Source organism: Danio rerio, chromosome 23 (genome assembly GCF_052040795.2).
Source record: "Danio rerio strain M-AB ecotype USA chromosome 23, GRCz13ab, whole genome shotgun sequence".
NCBI classification, from domain to species: Eukaryota; Metazoa; Chordata; class Actinopteri; order Cypriniformes; family Danionidae; genus Danio; species Danio rerio.
In genome coordinates this window covers 27158473-27171390 of record NC_141043.1, presented here as the reverse complement: position 1 = coordinate 27171390, position 12918 = coordinate 27158473, and the positions used below count along the sequence as shown (strand labels likewise).

General features: G+C 35.4%; 1 protein-coding gene and 1 long non-coding RNA gene across 3 annotated transcripts in view; one reads left to right on the top strand and one right to left on the bottom strand.

Annotated features, from left to right (window-relative positions):
• The window catches only part of arhgef19 (Rho guanine nucleotide exchange factor 19), a 27731-nt gene extending 21007 nt beyond the window's left edge, over positions 1 to 6724 (top strand). The window contains exons 8-17 of the mRNA XM_087307130.1: positions 75 to 235; positions 362 to 514; positions 626 to 755; positions 847 to 921; positions 1012 to 1101; positions 1416 to 1579; positions 2535 to 2693; positions 2825 to 2904; positions 6115 to 6219; positions 6303 to 6724. Coding sequence (XP_087163256.1) covers positions 75 to 235; positions 362 to 514; positions 626 to 755; positions 847 to 921; positions 1012 to 1101; positions 1416 to 1579; positions 2535 to 2693; positions 2825 to 2904; positions 6115 to 6219; positions 6303 to 6460 — 1275 coding nt within the window. The 3' untranslated portion in view covers positions 6461 to 6724. The remainder of the gene's footprint in view (positions 1 to 74; positions 236 to 361; positions 515 to 625; positions 756 to 846; positions 922 to 1011; positions 1102 to 1415; positions 1580 to 2534; positions 2694 to 2824; positions 2905 to 6114; positions 6220 to 6302) is intronic.
• Positions 1 to 12918, bottom strand: part of LOC141380492 (uncharacterized) — a 23249-nt gene extending 10331 nt beyond the window's left edge. For both annotated transcript variants that reach the window (XR_015523590.1, XR_015523589.1), the window contains exons 1-2: positions 12661 to 12918; positions 8829 to 8946 (exon numbers count right to left, since the gene is read on the bottom strand). This is a non-coding gene — a long non-coding RNA (uncharacterized LOC141380492). The remainder of the gene's footprint in view (positions 1 to 8828; positions 8947 to 12660) is intronic.

The window sequence follows — 12918 nt, the reverse complement described above, 5'->3', positions numbered from 1 at the left end:
TTGATTTGATTTAGAGTTTCATCAACCAGCACATTTTGCTAAAAAGTTACATCTTGACTTTTTTTCCCTTTCAGGCAAAGTTTGAGTTGGTGACATCAGAGGCCTCATACATACGGAGCTTGTCTATTGCAGTTGACCATTTTATGATGTCTTCTGAGCTATGCGAGTGTCTTGGGACACAGGAGAGGCAGTGGCTCTTCTCCAAACTGCCTGACGTGAAAGAAGTCAGTGAGAGGTGAATATATATGAAAAGTAATTACAATTGTTGATATTTTTGAAAGTGTATGCTAACTTCTGAGATGTGCTTCATTGCAATGCCTGTTTCTTTCTGTCTCTTGTTAAATTTACCTTATGTTTTTAGGTTCCTTCAAGATTTGGAGCGTAGGTTAGAAGGAGACATTTTACGGTTCGACGTGTGTGACATTGTCCTTGACCACTGTCCAGCACTGAGGAGGGTTTATCTGCCTTATGTCACCAATCAGGCCTACCAGGAACAGACCTATCAGCGACTACTGTAAACCATTTCTGACTGTACAACAGTGCTCTAACAAGCATAACAATGTGCATATTGCAAATGTTGCCATGTTTAAGCAGTTCTTAAATTTGCTTTGTGGTGTTTTCTTAGGCAAGAGAATGCCCGGTTCCCTGGGATCCTTGCCCGCCTGGAAGAGGACCCAATATGCCAGAGGCTGCCTCTTACATCATTTCTCATTCTTCCTTTTCAAAGAATCACACGCCTCAAAATGCTAGTGGAGGTATTTCATCATGCATGTCCAATGCGATAGTGACAGTTATCTGTATCCCTTGTTATTTTCCTGTGCTAATGAGCTGTGTTTCCTTAAATAGAATATCTTAAAGAGAACAACGCCTGGGTCACGAGATGAGGACACTGCCACCAAAGCACTTAATGAGCTCAAAAAGGTCTGAAAAGCAGTTGAAGAAAGAAAGAAACGGTCACAAACATTGTTTTAAATTACCATAAAAAAATGAAAATGTGTTCTGCTGCACTAGATTATAAAGGAATGTAACTCCAGTGTCCAGTCCATGAAGAGAATGGAAGAACTAATTCACCTAAACAAGAAAATTCACTTTGAGGGCAAGGTATAATATCAAACATTGCTTAACCTACTGTGTATCATGCAAGGGTGACATGCACCAGTTATAAATTTATTTGCTGACAAGCCAGTGAAAGTCCTGCCTCACTTTGTACCTTTCAGAAAGTTCTTTTTGGCCACTCAATTCCTTTGAAAACTGAAGTGTTATTAAATAAGCATCTCAATTTAAGGGTCTAAAATGGTCTGCTATAACTTTTTAAAAGTTTTAAAAACATGTTGAATAGGCACAACACTTAAAATATTCTCTTTATCGTGGTTTAAAATGACAAGTTAGTCAATATTTGTTTTCTCTCATTTTAGATTTTCCCTCTCATCTCTCAGTCTCGCTGGCTGGTCAAACATGGTGAACTGCTAGAAGTAGACACACAGAATTTGAGTATATCTGGATCTAAGTTTAAGCTTACCACCCGGCCAGTGTACCTGCACCTGTTTAATGACTGTCTTCTACTTTCCCGAAGGAAGGAGTAAGTCTTATTTGAAAATGGGGCCAATAAAATGCACTACCTAACAAAAGTCTTTTCTTGATCTCAGTTGTAGGAGCAACAAAAAATAACTTGACTTCTAATTGATCATTTGGAAAAGTGGCAGAAAATAGATTTTTTCCAATGAATCATCTGTTGAACTGCATCCCAATCATCACAAATACTGGAGAAGACCTATTGAAACCCACATGGACCCAAGATTCTCACAGAAATCAGTCAAGTTTGGTGAAGGAAAATGATTTGGGGTTACATTTAGTATGGGGGCGTGTGAGAGATGGCAACATCAACAGACTTCATACTTCAGCTTCCACATCAAAGTTCCTGAAAGCAAAGAAAGTCAAAGTGCTCCAGGAATGGCCATGCCAGTCGCCAGACATGAACATTATTAAAAAAGTCTGTGGTAAGACGGAGGAGGAGGCATTAAAAATGAATCCAAAGAATCTTGATGAACTCTAGGAGTCCTGCAAAAAAGCTTTCTTTGCCATTCCAGATGACTTTATTAATAAGTTATTTGAGTCACTGAAAAGATGTATGGATGTAGTCATCCAACTCATGGGAGTCATACACAATATTCATTATTTTTCAACAGGATAATGACTTCATATTCTATACTGTACATTATTTCTGTTAACTGACAAGACTTTTGTCAAAGCAAATTCTGACCTTACTGTCCTAATTAAATAATTAAAAATCAAGGCATGATCATATTTTCTTTTGGTAAAATGCCTTTCATATAAGCCATTTCTGATACATAATAATCAACTAGAAGTCAAGTAATTATTTGTTGTCAGGTTGTGTACTAGAAAACTAGCAAAGGTGTTCTTCAATGTCCAATGTACTATAAAAATCATGAAGCCAAACCAGGTATTGAAAACTCAATCTATAATTACTTAATCTATATCTAGTTTGCTATAAAATCCCCTTTTTTTCCTCACAGGTCGTGGAAGTTCATGGTGTTCGTACATGCAAAAATTGAAGACCTCAAGGTGAAAGACCTAAGCCAGAAACTTCAGGGAATCTCAGGCTTCATCTTCTATCTGCAGTTATGTGAGGGGCAACAGCTAAAACACCAAATTCTGCTCAAATCACCCACAGAGTGAGGACATTCACATCATTTACAAATTTGAACATCCAAAATCCTGTCAAATGACAAATAGATCTGAGTTTTCCGAGAAAATGTCTTCACAGGACACACGTCAAGAACATTTTGTTTTATATGTACTGTAGGAGCAGCAAACAGAGGTGGATCACAGCCATGTTTCCCTCCGATCCAACGATAGCTATTGAGCAGACCAATGAGAATGATGGTATGTAATTTCTCTGTGTAGAAGACAGTCCAGATACTTTATAGTGATAGTCAAAAGTCTGGCTACAGTCTTTAAAAGGGTCTGTTTTGCCTGTAAAGTCATTAGTTATTTAACTGGCATAACATTGAAAACAAAGTAGAATACACAGTTCTGTTCAAGAATATCCTGTTTACTTGGAAACTAAGTACCTCAAATAAAACTCTAAGGAAAATAGTTCACCCAAAAATGGAAATACTGTCTCATCATTTACTCAACCTCATGTACTTCCAAAGCTTTATGACTATTTATTCTGTAAAGATGGATGAATTAAATACACAATACAATGAAAAAAAAATCTGTGTTTTACAGAAAAGTAATAGCATACAGGTTTAGCAAAGTAAACAATGACTGACAATTTTGTGGTGAACTATGTTTTTTAGGGGATAGATGAAAAATTATAACTTGCTGTTAATTTACTGACAGAAAAGCCACATACATTTGTGATACTGGATACTAGAACAAGTCATAAGAGTGTTACAAATTGGAAATTGAAATTTATACAATAAATTAAACAAGCTGAATAAATAAGCTTTCCATCAATGTTTGGTTTGTTAGGTTGAAATGTATTTGGCTAATATTCAACTATTTGAATATCTAAAATCTGAGGGTTCAAGAAAACATCTTAATACTATAAAAACTGCCTTTAAGATTGTCCAAATTTAGCTTTTAGCAATGTATATTACTAATAAAAAATTACATTTTGATTTATTTACAGTAGGACATTTACAAAATATCTTAAACATGAATACTTAACATGAACTTCATTAAATATTCGATTTATTTAATTTTTTAAATTTTATTTAATTTTATTTTTTTAAACACAACTATTGAACATTATTTAAAGATTTACAATGACGGAACAGTGGTATAGGTGTCTCAGAACATCATATGAAATAATATAGCGATCTACAGTGCATCCGGAAAGTTTTCATAGCGCTTTACTTTTTCCACATTTTTTATGTTACAGCCTTGTTCCAAAATGGATTTAATTAATTTATTTCCTCACAATTCTACACACAATACCCCCTAATGACAATGTGAAAAAATGATTTTTTAAAATTGTTGCAAATTTATTAAAAATAAAAAACCTAAGAAATCACATGTACATAACTATTCACAGCTTTTGCTCAATACTTTGTTGATGCGCATTTGGCAGCAATTACAGCCTCAAGTCTTTTAAAATATGATTCCACAAGCTTGGCACACCTGTCTTTGGGAATTTTTGCCCATTCCTCTTTGCAGTACCTCTCAAGCTCTATCAGGCTAGATGGGAAGCGAAGTTGTACAGCCATTTTCAGATCTCTCCAGAGATGTTCAATAAGATTTAGGTCTAGGCTCTGGCTGGGCCGCTCAGGGATATTCACCGAGTTGTTGTGAAGCCACTTCATTGATATTTTGGCAGTGTGCTTTGGGTCATTATCCTGCTGGAAAATAAACCATCGCCCCAGTCTGAGGTCAAGAGCACTCTGAAGCAGGTTTTCATTCAGGATGTCTCTGTACATTGCTGCATTCATCCTTCCCTCTATCCTGACTAGTCTTCCTTGTCCTGCTGCTGAAAAACATCCCCTCAGCCCGATGCTGCCACCACCATACTTCACTGTAGGGATGGTATTAACCTGGTGATGAGCGGTCCCTGGTTTTCTCCAAACGTAACGCCTGGCATTCACTCCAAAGAGTTCAATTTTAGTCTCATCAGACCAGAAAATTGTTTCTTATGGTCTGAGAGTCCTTCAGATGCCTTTTGGCAAATTCCAGGCAAGGAGTGTCTTCCGTCTGGCCTCATTGGTAGATTGCTGCACAGATAGTTGTCCTTCTGTAAGGTTCTCCTCTCTCCACAGAAGAACGCTAGAGCTCAGACAGAGTGACCATCGGGTTATTGATCACCTCCCTGACTAAGGTCCTTCTCCCCGATCACTCAGCTTAGATGGCCGGCCAGCTCTAGGAAGAGTCCTGGTGGTTCCAAACATCTTCCACTTATGGATGATGGAGGCCACTGTGCTCAATGGAACTTTCAGAGCAGCAGAACTTTTTCTGTAACCTTCCCTGGCCTTGTGCCTCGAGACAATCCATGGAGGTCTACAGACAATTCCTTTGTCTTCATGCTTGGTTTGTGCTTTGACATGCACTGTCAACCCTGGGACCTTATATAGACAAGTGTATGCCTTTTCAAATAATTTCCAATCAACTGAATTTACCACAGGTAAACTCCAATTAAGCTGCTGAAACCTCTCAAGAATGATCAGTAGAAACAGAATGTACCAGAGCTCAATTTAGAGCTTCACAGCAAAGACTGATGATATTTGAGGAAATAAATTTATTTAATCCATTTTGTATTAAGGTTGTTGCATAAAAAAATGTGGAAAAAGTAAAGAGCTATGAATATTTTCTGGATGCACTGTATTATACAAGCGTCAATTGGCTAGTAATTCAAGTCTTTTGTGAAGGGTAAAATTAACAATAAATAATTAAATATAACTTAAATAGTCTTTTAAGATACATTCTCCAACAACTCATATAGAAGATTCCAGATAGCCAGAAATCATCTTCTGAGGCAAAACATAAGTCAGTTTTTTTAAGGGTAAGAAAATGGCAATCTGATTTATCCACATATTGACTGAAGGATTGTTAGGAGAGGACCACAACAGAAGAATACATTTTCTTGCTAGATATGCAGGAAAGTGTAACAGATTGTAGTCCATAACTAAGGTGTAGAGCAGTTTTATAATTCACAAATAAATAACCAGGTAGGGCAAAAGGTTTACCAATAATCTTCTGAACTAATATTGTGATTTTCTTTCCAGTATGTCTTAATCATGTCACAGTCCCAGAATACATGCATCACAGTACCAACATTGAATTTGCACTTAAAACAACATTGATAAACATTGGGAAATATCTTATTAAGATGAATTGGTGTTAAATAAGTTCTGTAAAAGAATTTAAATTTTTGCTTGTGGTTTGATATTGTTGCACCTTTGAAAAATATTTCACTAAATGTTCTAAAGATTTTTGTCATTTTGATTGTGGCCTAAAATATACCTGTGCAGCATAAGGCTGGCTTGGTCAAGGGTCACATTTTGAAGTGGCTATAGGGCCTTTATAGCAAATGATAAGAGTTTTCATATTTGTTTGGAGTATTTGTTTAATATTTCTCTGCATGTGTCTCCACAGATCTATCTCAGGTCCAGTGTATCAGGAGCTACCAGGCTCAAGAGCATGATGAGTTAACGCTGGAGAAGGCAGACATCCTTCAAGCTGTAACAATTACAAGTGATGGTGAGGAAAATCATTTCCCTTCTCCTGGCTATTAAACATTATTTCTGCCCAGAACATGACGTTTTAATGATTTCGATTTACAGGGTGGGTAGAGGGGATTCGGTTGTCGGATGGAGAGAGGGGCTGGTTCCCTAAAACGTACGTGGAGGAGATCACAAGCCGCAGTGCTCGTTTGCGAAACCTCCGTGAAAACATTCGCATCAAGTGTGTCTCACAGAAATTAGAGGGAGAGACTCTCTGAGACCTTAAAGTATGGGACATTGTTTTACTTTACACATCATCTGCTTTCCCAAACCAGGATGGATCAGTACGTATTGCAATTTGTGGGCATATTCAACATTTTCATGGCTGACATTTTAGCTTTAGTATGGTTTACTGTAATCATCTAAAATGTACTGAAGATAGGATTATTAAAACTATGCATTGCATCAATGGAGGACTAAAAGTGCCACATAAAATAAAATCAATGATTGATTTATGTTGAAAATAAAACTGCATAAATTGGTTTACAGAGATTTACTATTAGAAGTTAATCATATTTATTTAGTTATTGAGTCGGGGGTGTTGCCATATGATCAGCGTCTTCTGGTAGGATGCTTCGAACCTCCGTTTAGAATTGTCAACAGCGAGAGCAGCTTTTCTCAACTGGGGTTCAATACTGTTTTGAGTGGCTTACGCAGTGTTTTTGTGATGCAAAACTCAACTACTTTTGAAAGAAAGACTTTGAAAGCTGTTATGCTTTCAAATTGTGGTTGAAGTGAGAGAAAACATTCTCCTAATTCATTATCTGCCATCAGAATAAAAGTTGAAATATAACGTCAGTGTTCCTGACCTGGCAGCTGTTATAACATGTACTCTGCGGCTCTTTGATGCACACACACATCACACGCAATACGTCACTGAAAGCCAAATTACTGGCATGAAACTTAACAGGTATGCAAGCCATGCAATATCAAAAAATTACAAATAAAAGTGTTACTGATACTATTCTGGCTGATTTGCATGTTGATTATAATTGGGAGCTGTTTATTTTTTATTTAGTTAGTTGGTAGTTTTTACCAGTGTACTGTATGCTTTTCTGCAATTTCAAAATGCCACTTTTTTTACTTTGTGACCCTTTCAGTCAATGTTTTGTGGAACAGTAAGTACATCAAACATTTTGGTGAATTACATTTGTTTGGGTTGGTTATATATTTGAAAAAAAAAAGAGAAAATTATCACTTTAGTGATGACGAGGCTCCATTTTAAAGGCAGAAGATGCCGTCTGACAATGAGGGGAAAATGCCCTGCAGCAGTTGTTTTTCATCCCATAAGATCCAGGAGGTGGTGCTGACCGACAGCAGTATTAGTTCAAAAACTTTAAAGGCAAGTAAAAATAGATTAAAACTATTATTTCAAAGCTGTCAAAATGTAACTCTTTATACGCATCAAGCTGCCGAAGTTCGAAGCATCCTGCTTATGCATACTCACAAAACATAATGGGTAATTTTGCATTCCAAGAAAAAGGTTTCTAGGTGAATTGGATTAACTAAATTGGCTGTAGTGTATGAGTGTGTGTGTGTGTGTGTGTGTGAATGAGAGTGTGTAAGAGTGCTTCCCAGTACTGGGTTGCACCTGGAAGGGCATCCGCTTTGAAAAACATATACTGGAATAGTTGGTGGTTCGTTTCTCGGTGGAGACCCCTCATAAATATAGGGAATAAGCCAAAGGAAATTGAATGAATTTTGTATTTTCATATTAATCAATTATTGTCTGTCCTCCATGATATTTTGCACTTCAGGTTTTAAGTAGCTCTTCAAGGTTTCTTTCTAACCCTCGCTTCCACCAAAACTGCAAGTGTTACCGCATGTAGCATACGGCGCTGTGCTTTCTGACAGATGCACGCTGCTCAAAATACAGCTGTCCAAGGATCATCATGTGGGTGGACACAATCTGTCAGCTGCTAAAATGTTTAGCAAAATAACAAGATGCAATTTAAAGTAAATGGTTTAGGTGCTACAGCAGCCATTTGACTCTCAAGTATTTTATTAGGACCTCGCTCTCTTCTATCTAGCTGCTCGGATAGTATATAAAGTGAGAATTCTTGTTATTAGCAGATACACTAAACAGCCGCACAATAAATAGCTGAACATTCGCTTTAAATAGTGGAATATTGGAACCAAATTTTGGTCTTATTAAATGATGTTGCAACATTAATTTTAGTTTATGCCACTAGTCCTCTGTAGATTATCTTTACTTAATAATAATGAATAGTGTTGACATAATAACAGGAGGAGTACTTCAAATGATGACCGTTATTTATATCAGTGATTCTGCTGTTTGTGTATTTGATGTTTTGGTAATGCAGATTTTATTTGGGCAATTTCTTTGTGGAATTCTGATATCCTAAGCATGTTAAATTCCATTTGAAACATTATCAATTATAGTGACTCTGTAAATAAATAAATGCATATATTCTAACAGTTTTGTGTGTCTGATTTGAGACAAATACAATGACAGCAAAAAGTTGTGTATGAAGTTAACCTTACTGTAACCAGGATTCCCAGCCACGCATGCACACAGCTATGACAAAGCATGGCTCATAAACATCAGTTTCATTCCAGGCTCACCTCATATCCTATGGGGCAATAAAGCAGCCGGGTAGCAGGTAAACAGAATAGTTTCTTTGTCACAGCTGTTCTGAGAAGCTTGAATGGTTTCCAACTGCTGTAAATCAGAGCTGAAAGGCTGCAGAAAAGAAGCTGCAGTTAGAGACAGATAAGAGACGGACTGCAGAGGCCCAGGAATGCATTTCTAATTAAAGCCATTTGTCTCAGTCAAACATTTATTGCATTCATTTTATATAATCCTCTGTATATACAAAAACTCATCCATGCAGTTATTCCTGCTCTAAGTTTGCAGCAGTGATTGGTGATGAATAATAAATCTGTAAATAATTAAGGAATGCATTTATTTAGTCTCTTTACGTTTTTTTTTTCAACCGCTAACAAGCAACGTGCAGTACTGAAGCCACAAGTTCAACAGGAGTCTTCTGTGAATCATTTTTCATTGCTTTCAAACAAAATGCATGCAACGAACACGTTGTTCAAAATTCCCAAACAGTTTTCTCATTCATGCTCTAATAAATTCATTTATACACAGCTGACAACAAAACAAGATTCAAAACAGACTGACTATAAAATATTATATAAATAAAATGTATATAAATTAATATATTAAAATATAAAAAAATATAAATTCATATTTTAAAAATCTTACCAGAAAATGACAATCATTACAAACTGATCAGAATTTCAGCTGAAAGCCTACCCAGGATTCCTGCTTTAGTCATAACATTTTTTAATTGTAAAATTTATTATTTTTTTGTAAAAAGCTTGGAACTTAATTTTGTTGGGAAATATGGATCAAAGAATACAGTTTGGCAGGGAAAGAAGAGTGATAGACAGTCATAAAGTGATAAAGATAGAGACATTGTTTATGGTTTTGCTATTTCTGTGCAGAATTTTGTAAAAAAAAAAAATCTTTGGAGTTCTGTGCAATGATTCAGAGAGTATAGTAACTAAAACATATAAAAGTTAAAATGTGTGTGTGTGTGTGTGTGTGTGTGTGTGTGTGTGTATATATTACAATGCAAATCCATTTAGAACCATTAGTTTGGTAAACAAAGTATGCCATTTAATATATCTACTAAAAGACAGAGAATATTATTTCCCTAAAAATAAAGGTTTACACATTTAAATAAGTAAATATATAGACTCAATGATGGGCAAAAAAAATCTTCAGAATTTAGAGGCTGCAGATTTCATGTGGGCCTATGGATTAATCAGTGTATTAGAATTTGTGCCCTTACTTACAGTTTTTCTCAGTCGCTTTGGTGCATTTCTCACAACACTATTTACATTTGCACAACAGGTAATGCATTTCTCAAAACAATTAGTCATTTGTGCAAATCCTAGTAGCAGTTTCTCATTTCTCCAACACATTGCAAATGCTTTTGGACATGCATCAATTGCTTTTATACAACTCTCTACTGTTTTATAACATTATCATCTGCTTATGTCATGTCAGTCAAAATGAACTAAACTTTTAAATGCTGAAAAGTCATTACATATAAAACCTATAGTCCTTGTTTCATTACTTGAGTCATTACATACAAAATGTTGAACTAGTTGTCAAAATCTGTCTGGCAAATCTTATTTAAAAAAAAAAATCTTATTTTCCTGAAAATGTCTTCAAAGTTGAACAATTTGATGAATGATTTACAGACCTGTGTATGTTGTAGGTTCAGTTCCAATTTGTACTGCAATATTGTTTACAGTTGTGCTCAGCTCTACCCAAAAGAAGTTTATGTTTGTTGTAAATAAGGGTGTATTTATTATTTTGCACAATGCAGTGAATAAATTAGCATTGTAAAGAGCATGTGCAGTCAAAATGTGAAACATACATATTTAGTGTCTTGTACTCAGATACCTCACTAAATGCAGTGATGTCTAACTTTACTGTAGTGTTCAAATGGCTGTGCAAATAGTATACAGTGCTGTCTTGAGCATTTTCAGCAAGTGTCACCAAAATCTGACTTTTTTTGCATTGAAAAATTGTACAAAGTAAACTGTCATAATGAAAACAGGACTAAGCCATTTGACTATCTTGTTCATAAACAATAATGTCAGGACTTTTCATTTTGATGACATTGACACTTTCATTGACATGAATACTTGCTTTTGAGGAATGAACTATCTATTTTGAGCAAGTGACGCGCTTTTGCAGGTTATCAGCTAGGTTTTGCAGTTTGCATTAACTATTGTACAAATGTAAAAAGTGTTGTGAGAAATGCACCAAAGCGTCTGAGAAAAACTGTAAAAGGGATAGTTTACCCACAACTGAAAATTGTCATATTTACTCACCCTTCCCTTTTCACAAACCCGTTTAATTTTTTTAGTCTGTTGAACACAACAGAAGATATTTTGAAGAATGTTAGAAACTGGTAACCACTGACTTCCAAAATTATTTCTTTTGTGATAAACAGACAAAAAAAAAAACAAGGTTTGTAACCATTTAAGGGTGAGTAAATAGTGAATAAATGTTCATTACTGAGGTGAACTATACATTTAACACACAAAAATGCATGTATGTGCAATGCCAGAACACAACTAACTTATTGAATCTGCTTAATCACAGACAATAAGATTAACAATGTGCTTTCAAGATTAAAAAAATAAAATAAAAAAAAATTCAAGTCACTCCAAACAAAATGTTGATTATCATTTCCTTTTTATCAATTTCTTTATTCTATTCAGTACAAGACTTAATATATAAAGGCAATGGCTGTTTTCTCCCATAAGTCGTAGTTCTTTGTGTTCAGAAAAACATGTTTAGAGGAAGTAAAGAAAGAGCAAATAATGACATTATTTTTAATTTTGTTTGGATGGACTGTCCCTTTAAGGGGCATTTTGGGGAAAAAGCTCATTATTCATCTGTCTTTAGATTGCATGTCTGGAATATCACACATCTACCCTTTTTAATATGAATCTGTCTTTTTGAAGTATACCAGCTGTATGTTGGTACGCCTGTTTGGACAAACACCAAAGCTGTCTGGAGTTGGTAAAACATTTTGGCTGGAAATCAAAAGGCTGAAAAATTAAGTCTCACCTGGGGTGATCTTGAAGTTTTATCTACATTATTCTTTGAATCTAGCTTTTGTAAATGCTTATTGCTTATGGTGTATTTTATTTCATTACATACAGTAATATATAAATGCAGTTACATTCAACAAATGTTGTCCTTAAATATATATTCTTTTTTTAGCTTCCTTAACATAAAATCCTTATTTTATTTCTATTCTTTTTTGCTTGTTAACACGTAACACCACTGCCCTCTGCTGACAGAAACCTGCCACTACAAACATTACTCTTCACGTCACACCCCATTTGCATTATTTTTTCTTTCATTATACGGTTTGTCAGTAGTATAACGTTAACAGCTTATATCGATAAAATAGAATGAGTCAAATGTAGTAGGTCAAGTAAACAAATGTTCTTGATTGTGTCACATTTTTATGCTTATTTATTTATGTTTCAGAAATATTATTCATGTTGATCACACAAGCAAAGCTACAAAATAACTCTACATTGTCTCAAGTTTCGAATTCAAGCGAATGGCTTTCTCTAAATTATTATTTTGTTTTTCTTAGGCTGCGCAGCATTGGTTAGTTTCAGTCTTAGTCTATTTAGTATAATTTTGTCTTGTTGACTGGTCAAGCTTGAACCTATTATGAAACTATTACGTGGTTAAAAAGTCACTGTTCCTCTGCTTTAGTAGCATCAGTTCATAGTTCCTTTTAAGTTTCAGAAGTTAACAAACAACTATATTAAAGTCTTCCACCGAAACTGACTTGTGTAAACCGCAATTAAATAAGTGTATGCAAGTTGAAAAGAAACTCACTGTAGCCTATCGCTGTGGACGCCATCTTTACAGTAGACGCGGGAAAATGTTTACCGCCACCTGACACATCCATCCACTCGTGTCGACATGGGTTATAGATTAAACCTCATTACTGGCTGCTGTGTCATAAATTGTCAGTGTTTTAAGTCTTTGTTTTATTTATGTTTTTTTTTTTTATCCAAGCATGCATTTAAACTTAGATCGAAATAATTTGACCAATTCTTGTTGTTTTCCCAGTAAAGGGTCGCGGATGGAAGG